Source organism: Paramisgurnus dabryanus, chromosome 16 (assembly GCF_030506205.2).
Source record: "Paramisgurnus dabryanus chromosome 16, PD_genome_1.1, whole genome shotgun sequence".
In the NCBI taxonomy this organism is placed as follows: Eukaryota; Metazoa; Chordata; class Actinopteri; order Cypriniformes; family Cobitidae; genus Paramisgurnus; species Paramisgurnus dabryanus.
Genome location: NC_133352.1, coordinates 22,954,672 through 22,974,267, shown reverse-complemented (window position 1 = coordinate 22,974,267; position 19,596 = coordinate 22,954,672). Strand labels below are relative to the sequence as shown.

Genomic DNA, 19,596 nt, shown 5'->3' with positions numbered 1-19,596 from the left:
GGATCGACATAAAAACAACAAGTCTAGTGGTGGTGGCCTAAGACCAATGACCAAAAAATTACCAATGTCAAGGTTGCCATATGCTCTAAAAATTGTATCCCTTGGTTCACCCACATGCTTAAGAAAGTGGCAAAGTCTCATAAAAGAAGATTCCTTCATCTGATAACAAGTATGTCAAATAATTATAATGTGCGCTGAATGGCAAAATATTCCTCATGTATCAGTATCCATAAACACCCCCACAGACGGCATGTGTCTGGGGTTGTGGAACAGGTCACTGAACACAAACTTTGGCAGATCCGTGCCACCTGCTAACAGCCTGGCACACTCAAAAGAGATGCCTGCAACATGTACTGTGCCCACCACACAGGTCAAAGGTCATCAGTCGGCCATGTTGTGCCAAAAAAATGCAACTAGGCAATTTACATCACACATGGACGTTCACCATAGAGTAAGCCATTAGACCATCTGTGATGTTTATGTCTTTCTGTGTCATATGTATGCGAGTGCCAATAGGTTAAGAAACACCTGTTCTGTCATTGCCGTTAACAAGCGATACTAGCCAAGTTACCTACGGCCAGTTTTGCTCTCCCGTATGGTCGTGCTGAGTGGCAGCACTTGATTTGCTCTAATTATTAAATCTTTAGGTAAACAACTATAATGGCTACATATACACGTTCTTGTTAGCATTGATACGCATGCATACACATGTGAGTGAATGTGTCTGTTATTACGAGCGGTTGTACTCCTGTGTCCGTCTGTCACATTAGCGTTACCGCGTGATTGACTTCATGTTTGCCCAGAAAGGAAAATATAATTGAGAAACATGACAGCACGGACTGACCTTTCTCAGTGGGTGACCACACAACAGCTAAGGAATGTAAAAACAAAGGTAAACACACACACATGCTCACTTCCTAATTCAGGACTCCCCAATCGTCTCCCCAATCTTGTCTTGGCACGCTAATTAGGCACACAAGGGCCTGTATTGCTGCTTCTCTCCGTATCTCTCCATCTTTTCTGTGAAATTAAAAGCAGATCTCTAGACACAGAGAACAGCAAGTGCCTCATGAGGCAGAAGAGCCGAGCGCTAAATGCGCCATAAACAAGCACCGTGTAAATCTCGCTAACATCACTGGACTAAAATGTTCCTAATAGCTATGCAGAGCGAAGCCTATTTTTTTGGAATTTAGAGCTAGCGAATGCATAAATAAAGGGATTAAACTCTGTTGACTGTGCACATGAAGGGTTTGATTGGATTTCATGTTCGTTTTTACGATTATGAGGCTAATTTCCGTCCACGTAGCCGTGCACATCTGCGCGTGTGTATTTGTCTGAGCGAGTTTATTCATCCGCTGTCAGGGCCTATAAAGATGGACGCTGTCAGCGCCTGTTTGGGGAGTAAGTGTGTGTGAGTGAGTAGGTTTGTGTGTGTGTGGGGACAGCCAGGCGTAATTTCAGCAGATGTTGCCTGACAATGCCAGGGTGTGTGGATGGGCCCTCTGGGAAAAAGAGAAGTGGAGTAGCAGTCGGATTCTGCAGTCGCGCAGGCAAAACGTGCAGTCACCACACTGTGGACGACACCTCGTCCAGAAACAATGACAGCCCACGAGAGCAAAGTGACAGGGGAGCAAAAGAGAGAGAAACATTTTGTGTGCCTGTAGTGCCTTTAGCAAACTCGAGAAATATCCAGGAGGAATGTTTTAATGAGAGATTGGACGTTCTGAATATTAAACTTTGTTTAAAATGTTAGATATGAAAAAAACCTGTATGTAATACTACCTGTGCATCTCAACCAGCCAGACTCTACAAATGGTGCTATTAAATCTTGTTGGATTTGTCATTTTTCTTTCTCGGGATTTGCGGCTGAATCTGGTCTCCACTGCATTTTCAGCCTAAAGGCCAACCGGAAATTCTTCCCTAACAGCATGCCCAAACACGGAACTGCTAATCACTAATCAGTAGCCATTAAAGTAATGGTAGACATATGCCTTAAGAAAGCCATATGGGGCGAGCATGCGGCTTCAATGCCAGCCGAGCAGTTATTGACAGTCTGCAAGTTATTTAACATTGACCACAAAGCTGAACTTTACTAATACTTATCATTAGATCAGCTCAGATAATCTAGATAATGGAGCTAAATGAGAGCTAATGCGTTCGACCTTGATGTCGGCTTGTAGCGTGAGCCCAGACAGACTCTTTAATGAGAGAAGTCTGACAAGGAACGTCAAGAGTTCCACACAGAGGAACCTTTGTGTTCCTCTTCACCTGTGTGAATGAGCGTCCATTTATCTTCCCCTTGAGACCTGTATGGGACTTTATACATGTGCCTTTACACACACAAGAGCAAGCCTAGAGTAATTTCATTCGCTGAGTGATTTGTACTCTCAGGAATTCACTGATTACAGAGGTAAAAACACTCCTTTGTGTGTGTGTGTCAAGATGGCCATCTACCTGTCTGCTGCCGTTGTCCTAGATTTAAACCCACAGGACTGAAAACACAATGAAGCGACAACCGCAATAGTAACATGGAGATGTTAAGAAGTCTTGGATAGAATTTTTTTTTAATCATGGAAAGATGTAAAATCTCTATGGCATTAACAAATTCAAAATTTAGAAGTAAAAGAAAATGTTATGAAAGGCCCATGACAACTAATTAAAAAACTACAGCGGAGTGTCAAGGGCCAACACAAACGAAAAGAGACACTTAGTGTCTCATTAAGTTCACACCAAAAATCTTAAGAAGAAGCATAGAAACCGGGCATCCACAGATATATCAACTATTGCTTTCTTTCACCAGGGCACAAAAACAAACAACGGACAGTGTATGTAAAATAGTTGGTATGCAAAGCGTGCATGCAATTTAAGAGCATTGTACTTCAATCGCTGCAATTTTTCTCTGCGAAATGCGCACAAAATATGCTATCAGGGGTTTCTCGCAAGTGTTAGCCAAAGCGAAACTAATGATTATCCATTCTATCTGTGCCAAATAAAACAGTCAAGGTGATAAAGGGGTAAAAAGCCCATTATGAGAACTATGCTTTTTATTTTAATTAGCCTTGCGTTGTTGATGACAACACATCCATAATGCAAAAGAAGCCGAGTCTCTTTGAAACGGTTTTGTTTTTCCTCATTCTCCCTTCAGCTATATTCTTTCCCAGTGAGTCACGATTGTTACTTTGGTCTTAATGCGTGATTAAGTGCTAAGGCACCTATTGCTTATTTAAAGGAGATAAAGGTGGACAGACCGCTGAGATAAAGATACTACTGAAGCCACATGCTGCTAAACGGTGACTTGTAGCTGTTGTAGTCTGACCACAGCCCAGACCACAGAACTGCTTTGCATAATCGACGTCACACTTAACAATACAGATTCTACTTTGGTATTGTTGCAGTCACAAAACCCACTCACAGGAGACAAGAGAAAGAAAATACAGTCTCAGAAAAAAACACGTGAAGGTACAAAAGTTGTCACTGGGACGGTACCTTTCTAAAGTAAACTTCTGTACCTAAAACATGCCTGTACCTTACTAGTATCTCAAAGGTAAGTATCTGTACCTACACTCTAAGAAAATATTGCACAAAACACACTGATGGGTTAAAAATTACCTAATGCTGGATTGTTTCAAGCCAACTGCTGGGTTATTATAACCCATTGCATAACAACAATCCAGCATTGTGTAACTTTTAACCCATCAGTGTGCAATGTTTAAAAAAAATTTTTTTTGAGTGTAAATGGTACATATAAGGACCTTTTTAAAAGGTACCATCCAAGTGACAGAAATTGCAGTAAAATGTGCTATATAAATGAATAAAGTTGAAGTTGAAAGTTGTTTTTTTCTTTTTGTATTTTCTCAGAGTGAAGCACGAGTAAGGCATTTTCTCTCATCCAACTGAAATATGTGACATGAAAGAAAGTCAACATGACATCCACTATTTCTCAAGATTAGAATGAATGTAATTTTACAAGAAAACAGGAAAGCCTTTATAATCACAGTGTGAGACACTTCAATTCTTATAAAACGGTTAGTTCCAGTCCTTGATTCGGTGTGGTCAATAGCTGTGTCTTACAATAAAACATATCTATGACCACCACAATCAACGGTTTTGTGTATCACTGCACAGCACCCTTAGCAACGTAAACTTATGTGAACCATTCTATTGCTGTTCACAATTAGTCAGGAACTATTTTTTCCAGAGGAAGACTTTTGGTGATTTTGCTTCATGCAAGTTGCATTGAGACATTTTTTATACGTTTTTTATTTATTTTTGCTTTGATATGAGACTGATCTCACGGAAAGTCGTGTTATAGTCACAAAAAAAAATTTTATTTGCATGAAATTCAGCTTTTTTCGTGTCTTGAGCATAAATGTCTTTTTCGTGTCACTCGCGCAAATTTCTAAAAATAGTTTTTCGTGCCATAGCACAACTTTCTCTTTCGTGGCATTTTTTGTATTTATGAGTTTTCTTAGTTTTTCCCCCTATTTTCTTACCATTGTCGCTTAGGGTTGGGGTTAGAATCACTTTCTGTTACATTTTTAGACATCCTAACCCAAACCCAAACTCCAAGCGAGAACAGTTTTAAAAGCAGAAGAAAAACATGTAGAAACCAATACATAAAAGTACATCCTAACCCAAACTCCAAATGTAACCCCAAGCGACAATGATTTAAAAATAGGAAAAAAGAGAAAACAATACATAAAATGACTATTTATAGAAATTCGTGCTGAGTGACACGAAAAAGACATTCGTGCTCAAGGCACAAAAAGCTGAATTTCATGCCATAGACACAAATAAATTAATCAAAATTTTCCTGACTATAACACGACTTTCGGTGAGATCATATTTTTAAATATTTGTGTTATTTGTGTGGTAACAGTTTTATAATTGCAATACCCTAGGTAAGTACTGTATCGTAAATTTGTCACGGCTGAACGGATTGCAGTAGACAAACAACGCCCTTCAGATGCTACTTATTCTAGAATTGGGTCAAAAAGGGACGAGCCCAGTCAGCTGGGTTGTAATCTAACCTATGCTGGGTTGTTTCAACCCGAAATGCTGGGTCGTTTTAACCCATTGTTGGGTCAAAAATAAACATGTTCTGGGTTAATTTAACCAAACGGCTGGGCTCGTCCATTTTTGACCCAACACTGGGTTGAAAATAATCCAGCTTTCTTTAGTGTATTACAATTTGAGGGAAAGGTATTTTGTAAACTAACATTATTTTTATATATCATATATGTAATTTATATCATTTTATATTAACATGCACTGGAGCTGGCCTGGACTCCACAAGTTTGTGCAAAACATGTGGATCAATGTCATCTCAGTGATTTGAGCATCTTGCACACTTGTACAATGTACAAAACACAGTTGATATTGGATTTGAATTTAGTGTGAGGTCAGACCCACTGTATATTTTGTTTTCAAACAATATAAAGGACATTTTCCACAGACACATACAGGAACTGCTTTGAGGCTGCATCATCCCCTCTTCTTCAATTTTTGTCTTCAAAAGCAGACCACCGGGACCATGACAAACTTAAGGTACAGCAGAGTCTAAAATTGAATACATAACTATATTCCAAATTGGATTTCATGAGATGCAACCACGCACATAGCATAGTAAATGAACAAAGCTATATGAATGGGCCAGCCAATGACAGGAGGGAATGTGACTGAATGAATAAATGAATGGCCTGATTCTTCCATTTGCATAAGTTTTTCTTCTCTAATTGACTACCCGCCGTTATCTTGTCTTTATCTTTTGCTCTCTATCTCTCTTTATTTATCAGTGGGCTCTACCGGTCTCTGCGTCTCCCCCCACCTGTACCATGAGCAGTCTGTGAGTCAGCATACAGCACGCACTGGTCAGTCCGTTGCCATAGTGACGGTGCAAGCTGAGGGCAAAATCGACAGCTTTTAAGAAGCACGGATGCTGCTAGAATTTAAATGGTCCACAGTGGCTGTGCGTGTGTGTCTTAATGATTTGCATGTCGTTTCAAGCTTAGATTAGCTGCCGGCATACAAGAAGCCAATCGAATAGCATTAAAAAAAGTATTGGGCTCTGACAACCATCCCTTCATCCTATTCCTCAAATCTAAAGATGAGGAGTTTTGAATGACAGGACCTGTACAAAACACCTTCCTTTAGGGTCATTGGGATACGCCAACTCTACGCTGCGCAAATCCTTTAGGAACATGCTTTTCTTGTTGTGATGTTAAAGTATGAATGAGGAAAATATAAAAATGCACACACAAAACAAAGAAAACAAAAAAAGAATGAATTTGTAATGCTATAAATGACTCACTGTTTGGCTTGATCTCAGAGGAGCAATGTTGTAAATGTGTCACATTAAGTGTGTCAAAACATGGATCATGAAGTAATGTGCAACTGATGTTTTTTGTTAGTGCTGTATAACTGTAAATTTGCTAAAACAAGATCGATCGATATGTTTACCTGCTGACTTAGGGACCTTGTACTAACAGCTGCAATACAGCAACCACATCGTACACCATGAGAATTTAAAACAAAAATAACTTTTTTTATTTTTATTGTGCGGGTTAGTAAATAAAAAGTGAAAGTTTAAAGTTAAAGTGTGTTAGAGAAGGGCAAAGTTATAAGATATAAATATGATAATGAAATACTGTACCTTAAGTATTCATGATGAATCATTTTCAGATTCAATGCACCGTTAACTTCCAATTCAAAACGGAACAACCAGATTTCAACTTCAAAACCTTCACAGTTTTATTAAAAGCAAACTTGCTTTACTTTTGTAAAAAATACAAAATACAACATATTGCAAATTAACAGAAACATAACAGAACGAAAAACATAACACATGATAATAATGAAACAAAAGTGGGGATGTCTGCAGCTTCAAATACAGTTCCACAGTATGGTGAGCGTTCTGGACAGAACGCAAAGGGTCCAACTTGTACACACGTTCGTTGTGTTGCATGTTTACGTTTGCAGTACATCTTTTAACATTGCATCATTCCAGTGCAATAAAGAACGGTGATTATCTATCATTAAATGTCTCACTTTTAACCAGACATTGATTTCACAAAACAGAAAGTGCTGCTATCAAAGCAGCAGTCACCAAAGTCCATCTGGTTGGTTTTATATTTACAAATCTGTTATAAAAAGTGTTGTGGTGAATATCTTAATATGTTCTACAATAAAACTATTTAGGTTGCTGAACAAAATGAACACATCAAAGGGGATGAACACATCCACAGCAGCACATAGCTGATCATTAATATTCAAAATATACAACTTGCATAACAAAAAACCTAAGCATCCAATGATTGTCTCCACAACTTTGCTCAGAAAATCCAAGGAAATCGGTGATCAGTAATGGTTTCACATTTAGTACTAAGAAAAGTTGTCTAGTTTTGGTGTCAAGTGGATTTCTATTAATAGTCCATGTGACATTGTTCACAGCTTGGTAGAAAACCCTGCACATCATATTTCAACATTGTTCGATGGCACACTTTGACATTTGTAGCCGATTAGAAATCTGCATTATGCAGATTATAACAAACAGAAACTCTCTATATGTGCAAACAGAAAAGTGTGTGTAAATGATGCGAATTATTTGTCTGTACAAGTAATTCACTTTTTCGAAATGTGCCATAATCACATTTAAATATACCTCCATCTTACTTGACCATCCTTCTTAAGTGTTTCCACATAATTTCTATTTTCTTCCCTTTATCAAAACAAACTTTATACATCTTAACAGAATCCGTTTGCCACATTAAAATGTGTAAAACTTTCTTATGCTAGTCCGACAAAGGACAATAAAACAATGATAGCTATTCTGTTATACTGTAATGTAAATCTTTCAAAGCAAAAGTAAAAAAATAAGGCACATCTCACTGGCCTGAAGTTTAGCACACCACAAATGAGTTTAAAGGATATTAAAACTAGTTGCATTTATCTTTTGTAAGTCAAAAAACTAAGAAAACGTAGAATATTAAGGCTTTTGTATTGTATCCTTCATTAAAAAGTTGAATTAAAATAAATTATGTGTTCCTTCAGAGCATAACTGACATACTATAGACTTGCAAAACAGAAAATGAAAACAAAACAAACAAAACTGTGCAATCAGGTGACGTGCATGCTTGTGATCAGTGCAGCTTTGGTTTGACATTCAGTTCCAGCCCCTAATACATCCCCTTAGTCCACACCATATTCCTGTGATAATCTGCACTCTGGTAATCTGTGCTGTGGTACTCTGGGCTGTGGTACCCTGGGCTTTGGCGCCCTGAGCTGTAGTACCCTGGGCTTTGGCGCCCTGGGCTGTGGTACCCTTGGCTGTTATACCCCGGGCTGTAGTACCCTGCCATGCTTTGGAAGTTGTCTCCTACCTGCTTGGTGCTGTATTTTGGAGGGTTGGCCTTGTAGCTGTAATCCGAATACTGGTCTGAGCCCGTCGAGTTGTTATCCCCGGTTCCTACAAAGGTGTTGGTGGCTGGCAGATCCTGCACTGCCTGGTGTTTCTTTGAGGCAGAAGGTGACTGAGGTTGGAGCTGAATGGATGGCAGAGGTGAATTTGACCGATAGTGTCGTCCCAGGTCTGGGCTTCCTGGAGGGTAGTTGAGTGGCAGATGAATCCTGGGGCTATCGGTGACGCTCTCATTCATGAGGTTGAATTTTAAGCCTTTCTGAAGAGTTCCTCCTTCATCCTCTTCAGTTGGGTTGGTTGGCTTTGGAGCTTTATTTTTCTTTGCCTTTTTGTTCTTGTTGCTCTTAGGTCCTGGTTTGGGGGCATATAAGTCTTTTGTCTCTTTTTTACCCGCCTGGTAACCACTTTTATTCTCCTTCAGCACTACATGCCTGATAACCACTGCTACAACAATGACTAGAATGACGACCGAAAAGGCGCCCAAGACCGCGCCCAAGATCATGTTATTATGCAGGTCTCGAGAATAATCGGGATCGCCAGCAATGTCCATCTCAAGGGGTGTATAAAGACTGTGCCCAACAAGTCCTTCAACGTGTGAGACATTTCCGATTGTTTCATTTACATAGATGTGAACCAGTGCAGTTGTATGGCGTGGTGGTGTGCCTTTGTCTTTAACCTTTACCACCAAACGATGCAGACCTATGTGTTTGGATGTGAACTCCTTAGCCAACGTAATCTCACCTTCTGGAGAAATGCGGAACAATGCGTGAGGGTTGCCACCTATGATACTGAACTCCAGTTCAGAATTTGAACCAATGTCAAAGTCCTCTGCCTCAACGTTTTCTACGTGTGTTTCCGGGCTGGTTCGAGGATCCAAGAACTTGTATGAGGAGTTAGAGGGCCTGGTGACATATGGAGCATTGTCATTCTCATCAAGCACATTAATGGTAATGCCAACGTAAGAGGAACGTGGTGGATCACCTCCATCTACAGCTTTAAGTCTGAAACTGTAGGTGCTTTCCTTCTCCCTGTCAAACGAAATAGTTGAAAGGATCGTGTTTGTTCCATTTTGAATCATAAACTTGCCATTGTCTGGTTCCACAGAGAGTTGAATCCGAGCATTCTCACCTTCGTCATAATCATTGACTGTTACCATTCCAACAGGACTAAGGGGTGGCATGTTCTCTTGAACTGAAAAGCTATAGCCGTTTAGCATAAATTTTGGATCATTGTCATTTCGGTCTAGCACCTTAAGAACTACAGTGGCTGTTCCTCTCAAGCTTGGTGAACCTTTATCAGCTGCTGCAACTAGAAACTGATAGTGATCTAACTGTTCACGGTCCAACTGGCTCATGACCCGTATCTCTCCGTTGTTAGGGTTAATTTCAAAAAGCCCCTCAGGGACAGATCCACCAGTTATACTGTATGTCAACTCTGCATTAGTCCCACTGTCTGCATCTGTGGCTGTTACCTCCACAACCTTGTCACCTGGCTGGTTCTCTTCATAAAATTCGACCTCATACAAGGTGGGGGAGAAGACCGGAGCGTTATCATTCATGTCGGTCACTTGCACCTTCAGGGAGTTTGTGCTGGACATTGCAGGGTTGCCAGAGTCCACTGCTACAATTTCAATCCTGTAGTCTTTGATCCGTTCATAGTCCAGCACTGTGGTTGTCTGAAGGAAGTACTTCCTCTTGCGGTCATTAGACGTTTCGCTAGCTGAACGTAGCTGGAATGGTACATCCCCTGCAACCACGCAGGTCACAACAGCATTCTCACCCTCATCCCCATCAGACACCTCCACCAGAGCTACAGCTGTACCAACTGGCATGTCTTCTGATATGTTAGCGATGCCATCTTCATGCGTCACCAGGCCAATGCCCCGGATCTTGATTGAAGGTCTGTTGTCGTTCTGGTCTTTCACTGTGATGGTCACAAGAGCCTTTGAGGTCTTGGATTGGGGACCGTTGTCTTTAGCTTGGACGTAAAACTTGTGTATGCTGAATTCTTCACGATCCACCTTTCCTTTGACGAAAATGATTCCTGTGTTATGGTCAATGCTAAAAAGCCTTTGGACTGTAGGTGATGCCTGGTGAATGGTGTAGGTCACCTCTCCATTGGGGCCCATGTCAGAGTCATTGGCCTTCACCTATATAAAATAACACAAAACAAAACTAAGCAATGTGCTAAAAACATTCATTTACAAATACATTATACACCACTGTTTTACAAAATCATAAGTGAGACGTTTCTTCTTAGCAGTACATAAAATAAACCAAACAGACAGTAATCTTTTTGCGTATACATAATCATCAAATCGAGTCTGACTATAGAATAATGGTTTTTGCCACTTACATGATTGACATCTATTGCTTAAATGAGGCAGGTATTTATCAGTTTTTCACATTATTAAAATGCTTGTGTTTAGTCAGGACTATTAGAAGAGGACAAAGATCAGTCTAAGTGGCCAATGAATTACCATGGATGGAAAATTGGCATCCGTGCCAAATATATGCTTCATACACCTGCAATAAGACGCAGATGCTCATCCAAGAACCGCATTAGGGTTAATTAATAAAAAAATCACGTGCTTCCAAGAACTTAATATTGAGCACCACTCCACTCCTACCTCTGTTTATTCCCAAGATTGCTTTGTACCTTCACTACATTGTGAAACTACATAATAAATAGCGACAATAGATTATAATTAATTCTTATTTTTATTCTTTAGTACATATAAAAAAGACATCTGCATTTAGAGGGTTTAATGGTGCAATACAAATCTGTTTACGTTGCATTTTGTTGGCAGGACAAAATTAGCTGTTGTTTGGCAGATTAAGGACATTTTAAACATTACTAGCATTACTCACACATTTCTCCAAATCTTTCTAGTCTATCATGAACTTATCATGAACCTTGGAACAACACTACATATTACTAAGCCTTGCTTGAACCTATCAAGTGTCTTTAATTCATCCTACTTTATGCAACTACTACATCTAATTTTCTGCCCATGGTTGTGTTTGAATGACACACATGCTGTTTCAGACCATGCATCAGAGCCCAGTTTTAATCTGAGCCAGTCATAAGATTATTCATGGTTCTTAAGTTATTACTACCCAATATGAGTCACTCCATTTCATCCACCATACAAACTGAAAATTCTTTTCATTTTTATCAGTAGAGAATTTCTCTGAACAAGCTGCAAAACTCCATCAACACTTTCAACCCTTTAAAATAAAAAAATTAAGCTGGTTTTAATACTACAACTGCTTATTTGCTTCTTCTTCAAAGGATGCTTATGAGAGGAAAATTCTTCGACATGCTCTCTGAAAACAACTTGCATGGATTGTTCGCTGACAGATCAACAGTCATTTAATTTTTTTCCTGGACACTTGCTTCGGATTGATCTTGGAAAGCTTCCAGCCTTCACGGATGTCCTAATCTTAGCAGCAGCTCCGTTTCCACAACAATTCAACATGTAATTCTCACCACCGGTCAATACCTCAGTCCTGTTTTGTAAAGCTTGTGTTTAAAGGAACCATGAGGGATCAATCGATTGCCCGTGAAAATATGATTTGGCTTTCCCATTTCTTCTGCGTTAACCCTGTTGTGTGGGAACAGAGGCTAAGGCCCATCTGGATAACTGAGACTTCCATTTACAAAAGCTTGTCAGGTTTTGTACGTGGGGCATGAGTGCATTTCTATTGCCAAGCTGTCAAATAATTTCTATTACTTAATGTTTACTGTGAAGGTTCGGAAAAACATACACTTGCTTTCAGTTCACTGAGATATTTGGATAATGCTTTTATAAATAAGGGTTTTCCTGATTATTTGTCAAGGAAGTTTCTTACATTTGTTTAGTGTTGAAAAGGAACTACTGCTAATAAAAACATTCCGACAATGCTTAGCATTCTACAAGGAAGAGGAACCTCATTTAAATTATTCATCCATGAAATGACGTGACCTACAAATGCGAAAGCATTTCACATTTTGTCTAAGGATTCAAAAATAGTTTAACTATTAAACAGATCACTTACTTGTAAAACAGAATGACCCGGTGGACTGTTTTCGGGCAGCTCACCCTCATAGTGCGATCTCTCAAATTTGGGCACATTGTCATTGGCATCTGTAATGGTGATCCTGAGCAAGGCACTGCTCTGGCGTGGTGGAGATCCACCATCGACCACCTTTATGTTGAGGTCATATGAATCTCGTTGCTCTCTGTCTAGATTACCCAATACGATCAGCTGTGGCAATTTCTCATCCGAGTCTTGTGCCACCTGAAGGCTAAAAAGGTTTGCGGCTTCAGGGCCGGTGGTTAGCGCATAATCAGCGATGCCGTTGCTTCCAGAATCCTTGTCGCTGGCCACTGGAATTGAGAAAAGCGCACCCACGTGTGTGTTCTCCGGGATCGACAATGACAACACGGGTGAGGCGAACTGCGGAGTGTTGTCGTTCTCGTCTATGATCTCGATGCGGCCTTCGATTAGCCGAGGCCCTGTGCCTTTCATCAGGTCTGTAATAGATACTTCAAATTCCAGGAAACAAGGATCCCCTTCGAAAAGGTTGCGGCAGTCCTTAAGAGTCTCCCGATCGATCGGGGTCTCCGTGGTGTAGATATCTCCCGTTTTGCCATCCACGCGGAGGTAAGGAGCACCCACCTCAAGCTTGTAAAGGTGCCCAGTGTCTGGCAGGCCTTGGTCAGATGCCAGGCTGCCAATTAGCGTGTTGGGTGGCTGCTCCTCGATCACATGGTAGATGATGGCATTGACTAGATTAGTAGAGCAACAGAGGAGAAACACAATCCACAGCAGCATGGCACTCCACTGTGACCACATCGCACCCTGGCACATCATCAGTCTGTTGCTGCAAAAAAATAACAAATAAAATATAATTAACAATTATATAAGATTAAACAAACATTAATTTTGCCAATGAAATTTTTTAAAGCGCAGTGCAAGAAACATGTTAAAAGAAGGAAGCCACATAATTTATTTGTGTTTGCTCATGGTTATTGGAATCTTCATGTCACATGTAATTCATGAAGTTGACACATGGCACATTTTTTTATTTTTATGTTTACTAGCACTTTTTAAAAGGAAAAAACACAGTTTTTTAATATTTTACTATGTTCTTACCTCAACTTAGATGAATAAATACATACCTATCTTTTTCAATGCGTCCACTTTTAATTTTTGTACAGCGCTACTTGAATGTGTTATCATTTAGCCTAGCCCCATTCATTCCTATTGCTCCAAACAAAAGTTTTATTTTGTGCCACCATACTTACTCATGTAACTACTCATGTAATAGTCTTTAAATAGGGAAAACATGGAAGTGTTTTGTGGCTTCTAAATTCATCCCTGTTTGGATCCTAAGGAATGAGTGAGGCTAGGCTAATTGCTAACACATTCACGAGGCGCTGTACAAAGATTAAAAGTGCACGCATTGAAAAAAGTTGGGTATGTATTAATAAGTCTAAGTGGAGGTAAGAACCTAGTAAAATATTGAAAAACGGTGGTGTTTTCCTTTAAATCTCTTATTCTTTTGTAAAGATTCGTTCTTTATTAAACTTATACTCAAAATATGAACATAGTGGAATTTTGTGATAAAAGCACCAAACTGAGATTTGCTTTTGGTGCTAAACACAGATTTATAGCTTTCATTCTTATTACTTTTACACAGTTATCTATTAATTCATTTTCTACTATTAATGGTACTGTCTAAGCCGTTCTAACATTTTTAAATAAATAGGATGTGAAAAGAGACCAAATTATGACCAGATAAAGAAACACTAATAGAGCCGGAGAACAGAAAAAAAAACTACACAAAAACCATGACACTACGGGCAGAGTCTTTCTGTTTCCTGTTTAAGTATTGAAGAGGTCGCAGGAGTGTTCTTTTCTAATCTTTCAATGGCCACTTCAGCTGATAGCTATTCACAGCAAATGGTTCCCAATTTGCTGCAACATCACAGTCACGCAGTGGAAAGAGATGGCGCTTCGAGGGTTGTCTTCACGACTGTCCCGTCTTGCTACTTTAGCAAACATTAACAACCTCATCATGAGCGACTACGAAAGAACAAGCAAATAAATAAACAAGTCTCTGTTTATTCATCACGTTTAAGGTCAGGTTAAAGTTTCCCACTGTGGTAATTGCAGAGCGCTTGTTTATTTATACTGTATCTGGTATTAAGATGCATTTTGGTCGATCGAATCACAAGTGGACAAGAGAGGCACATTCCCATTCACACCTGGTGTTTTAATCTGTCTCTTTTGTCTACTTTTGCCCGCTTCTGTCCTGTTTCTTCGAGGGGATGGTCTATGAGCCGTTTAAACATGAGCGAGAGAAATGACAAGTTACGTCAGAGTAACGCTGCTGGTGTTGTTAGTAAACATGCTGCACATAGATTTCTACATGTAAGGGCTTTTTCAGATATTTCATAGCAATTGTTGAAATATGCTCATGAAAAAACAAAACAAAAATGAAAGAGGCCCCTGCAGGCGCTTTAGTTTTATCTAGGGATGCACCGATACTGGTATCAGCCTCAATACCACATTTTCTAAAGTACTCGTACTCGTTTAAAGTCCCCCGATACCTGGAATCGATACCACGTTCTGAGAAATGTCTATGTTTGAGCGGCGTGTAAGGGGTTAATGCCTCTTGTGTTGTCCAAAGAGGCAGAGTTTACAACAAACTGGAAAACTAGTCCTTTGTTTTTTTGTTCAATTATATGACTAAAGCTGTTACCTGTAAATTTAAATCATGTTTTTTTTATTAAGTACTCGGTATCGGCAAGTACTGAAATGCAAGTGCTCATACTCGTACTCGTATTCCAAAAAAGTGGTATCCCTAAGTATGCATCCCTAGTTTTATCAATGATTGCCTACAGACAGCGCCAAACAGGACCTATGTAATAACAGTGTGCTCGTGCATTATCTGTTAGGCCAGTAGGTGGACAGTAGGCAGTCTTTTGTGGCTGCAAACACATTTAACCACATTAGCATCTACATCACAAAAGCAATCCCGTCAAATGCGTTTTTGAATAGCTCTGCATGTGGTCGAAAGTGGACGAGCTCAAAACACCTCACACCCCATTTACACCTGTATTTAGCGTCATCCTCTTGAGATTCGCTTGACCAAAGCGCATCTTAATACCAGGTGTAAACAGGGCCTAACATATGTGCAATGTTATTTCACCATGCTGCACTTGGCTAATGAGGCAGGGCTGCTAGATTACTGTCCAGATACCTCAACCAGTCCCAGCACTAATAGAGACTGCAGTTTGATATATTTTGCATGTGAATAAAAAACTAAGAATGTAAAAATGTCTTTGTGTTTTATATTATATTATATTATATACTACAAAACATTGCTGGCAGCTATTTTGTGACGTTTAAACAAAGCAGAGCCACTATTTGTTGAGTGATAGGAAGTGGGTTCTCCCCAACACTCATCAGTATTGATTAGTTGTTCAGTGCATGTACCATTCAATATTTTTCCATTAGCAATGCATTACATAGCCTTTTACGAATACATTAAAAGAGAAAACAGCTAGTTAGAGCAACAACAACAACAAAAAATACTAATGACGCCGTAACAGATGCACACACCTCTCCATACAACAGATCATTCACATCTGCATGGCAAATGCATTTTAAAATAAACAAACAAATTAGACAGCCGTCAAAATGCGCAGACTTGCTTACACCTACAGCGATACAACAATGCCAACGAAACTGCAACGAGAGCAATACCCTAATGAGGTTGAAATGGAGGGAGGGATGTGTGACCCCGATCACACATAGGATGAGATCTTGACTTGTTTCTCGCTAATTTCGTAGTCTAATTCTGAATCTGTCGAGACAGACGACTCTGGCATACTTTCATGTGGCTAATTAAACAGTGTGGGTCGCAAATAGGGTTGGGAGGTGAAAAATACCTCACCTTTAGAGCCGCGTACCCCTCATTGTGGTATGAAAAACCTGCTGGAATTTCACAGACATCTGTCTGAGCTTCTCCTGATGTTTGCTGAGGAGAAGTTTTTGTAGTGTCATGAAAAAAAATTAAGCTGCATTAAAAAAAAATGGGACAAGGACAGAACACGCTTGATAATGGCATTTACTCAAAAAAGGATATGATCTATTTATATGCACCATATCAAAACAACAATTTTCCACCATGCATTGGAAAAATCAACAAAGCTCAAAGCAGCTCCGTTACATAAAAAGCACACGCATGTGAATCTGTTTGTTGTGATGAATGGGTTTAAGAAGCTCTCACGACTTTCTGTCTCAAGGGTTCAGTGGAGAGAGTGTGTGATAAAGAGTCACTGTACACTGGGAACCCTGATGTATCCAACCGAGGCTTCACAGTCCCGCACATCCTTTCCCACACTCTGCTGGCTGAGAAACATTTTCGCCAAGCTGCAAATGTGTTTGCGTGCACATATATGTATGCGGCGTATGTCTGTGGGTGTGTGACACTTCTAAAAGCAACACCAGCAAAGGTATGTCAACGTGCGCAGACATTCTGGGAAAACCTTTGGAAAAACTTGTCTGAGTATATAAAACCTTGCGATGGCAATAGCTCACTTTCTTTGGCTAAGAATTCTCCTTTGTAATGGAAATGTGTCAGTGCATATGAGTGGCACGCCTTTAACGCTGGCAACATTTACAAGACACAAGAGACCTTAACAGAGTCAAATCGACTACTGGTATGTAGCAAACAGCTTTGCTTTCAGTTGCAGAGAGTTAGCACGTGGCTTTCACACAGGTAAACCTAGCCATTACAATGACAATGGGCCATCAGTGGGGCTTTTCTTCATCTCCAGGCATCATGACATGGTCAGAAATCAGATTTATGATGACACAACGCACAAACCCTAAATCCACAAGCGCTGTCCACCTCTTTAATAATGTTTTCAACGACAACATCATCGAGGCACGACGAAGATCTCATCGCAGGGAGACAGGCGTCGCCAGAGCGCGGTATTTATGACTACTGTCATAATCCAGTGAGAATTTATGCTCAGCTCTCAGGGTGTGTAGCCTAATTCATCTTGTACTGCTGTGTATAAGCTGGATGTCATTAATATAATCAATAGCCATGAGGGCAGAGGAAGGCGTGGATCAGCGTTCCTCTCCGGAGTCTCGCCATCAGCTCTTTGCGGATTATTCACAGTACATTTGGCCAGAAGTTTTGCATACGCATTTGGAAACGTGGTTCTTCTCTCATTTCCTGTCTTTCTCTCACCACAAAAACCACATTATGTTCATTTCACACCTGGTCTCTTGTAACAACACCTCTCTTACAATACTCTCTCTCCATCTTTACCGTTCATGTGAGCACACCAATCTTCTTTGCCCTTCGGTGCCCTCTCAGAAACACACATATATGCTGTCGAGCAGACCATTGTGTTGTCGCGCAGGGGGAGGTTAACAGATTTAACGGGCTAATTACTATTCTAAAGCCTCCCCCGCTGACATGCTTTAAAATTGCTGTATGATTTTCTTTCGCTCGCTCGCCTTCTTTTCTTTTTAGAGACCTGTAACAAGGAATTCGGCATTGTACTACAGCTCACCCTCCTTTTGCCAACCACACGTAGCTTCCTTTAAAAAAAATGGCATGGGAAAATGAGAATATGTAGCTCAGCCAAGTTGCCCCTCTGGTGGCAACCAGGTCAATGTGAAAGAGCTAGGTGATTCTAGGGAAACCAATGCCATTAAAGCATTTGTGTGGAGTCAGATTCCTGGACGAATCCTATGTCATGGTAACACACCGACATCACAGTCCAGTTAATGGTTGTTCTAACCCATCCCCATTTAACATCCTGGTTTCAGGGCAATAATTAAAGAATTAAATTAAAACGGTGACATTTATGAGGGTTCAGGAGTCTAAAGCCAGGAGAATGATTGACTTGGAAGGAAGTGAGAGTGCAGGATTTGTCCTACGTTAATGTTTAACTCAAACTCAACAGACAATTTAGTATGCAGCTCGAGCGTGTACCTCTCTCACCTTCAGAAACAGTAAAATAAAGGCATAAAAGGCTCAGATCTGTTTGCTTACTGTTACCCAAGGTGAACTGTTGGACTCCGTGCATTGACTCTATTTCCATGCTGACTAATTAGTATGAACTGCACAAATAGATTTTGAGACTGAGTATACCTCATGTGAATAAAACAACACACTCATCCTAACTCGAAACCTTTCGTTGTTGTTCTTCTTGGCAACCGTATCACAATGATACAGACCAGAGCCCACTGAAATCCCACTAATACCTAAAATAAAGCAAAGCAGCGGGTGACGTACAACAACCTACATACTCTGACCAAATACACCCTCAATGCTATATGCGTCATTACTCAAGAGCTGCGATTCTGCCATATGGTCCAGGACTTTGAAACTCGGTCCAAGTTCACCTAATCTTTTGTCTTTCAAAAATCAGCCCAGGCTTCAGCCATCCAGGCTCAATGGGTCACCAGCTCTACGACGTTCAGTGACCCGTTCAGGATGGGTGGTCCAAGGCCCCCTTCCTATCCAAGTGCAAGACACAGAGGATTACTTTAATTATTTCATTCAGCCATTGTGGGGCCAGATTAGTCTGTAACCGCTTTCAGACGAGATGAACTGCTGCCCCGCTGCCGTCTACCAGCCTGTTACTCATAGAGAGCTGGCCGGTCACAAGGCTGGCACACAAATTCTCACACCATTACACATGGGTAAATACACAAACACACATCGCAATGGCGGAGACAAAGATTGGAGACCACTGCTAATATGATGGGTTAACAGATGGAGAGACTGTAATAAACTTAAGAAAAATATTAAATACACAAGCATGCTGAATTTGTGTAATGATGTATAAAATTTTTTTATATATATATATATATATAAAAATCTTACAGATATGGAAAGCTTGATGGTCAGTGATGATGGTTTGTTAGTCATTTTGATGGCCGATATAACAAACTAAAATTCCATTAATTTTTTTGTTTCTATTTAAATAATCAATATAAATTATATATATGGCTATTAATGTCAAACACTAGATGTGATCTTCACATTAAAACATACCCATAACTAATATGTCTAAAATTCTATACTGGAAATATACTTTGAGAAAAATGAACTAAAAAACATATACTTTTTTGATAGCATTGAGATTAGAGGCTTAA

General features: G+C 40.0%; 1 protein-coding gene across 5 annotated transcripts in view; it reads right to left on the bottom strand.

Moving 5' to 3' along the window:
* The window catches only part of pcdh1b (protocadherin 1b), a 172,034-nt gene that overhangs the window by 150,064 nt on the left and 2,374 nt on the right, over positions 1–19,596 (bottom strand). For all 5 annotated transcript variants that reach the window (XR_010536439.2, XM_065272981.2, XM_065272986.2 and 2 more), the window contains exons 2-3: positions 12,457–13,285; positions 8,379–10,565 (exon numbers count right to left, since the gene is read on the bottom strand). Coding sequence is in view for 4 of the 5 variants with exons in the window: in XM_065272981.2 (XP_065129053.2) it covers positions 8,379–10,565; positions 12,457–13,275 (3,006 nt within the window). In the remaining variant the exon portion in view is untranslated. The remainder of the gene's footprint in view (positions 1–8,378; positions 10,566–12,456; positions 13,286–19,596) is intronic.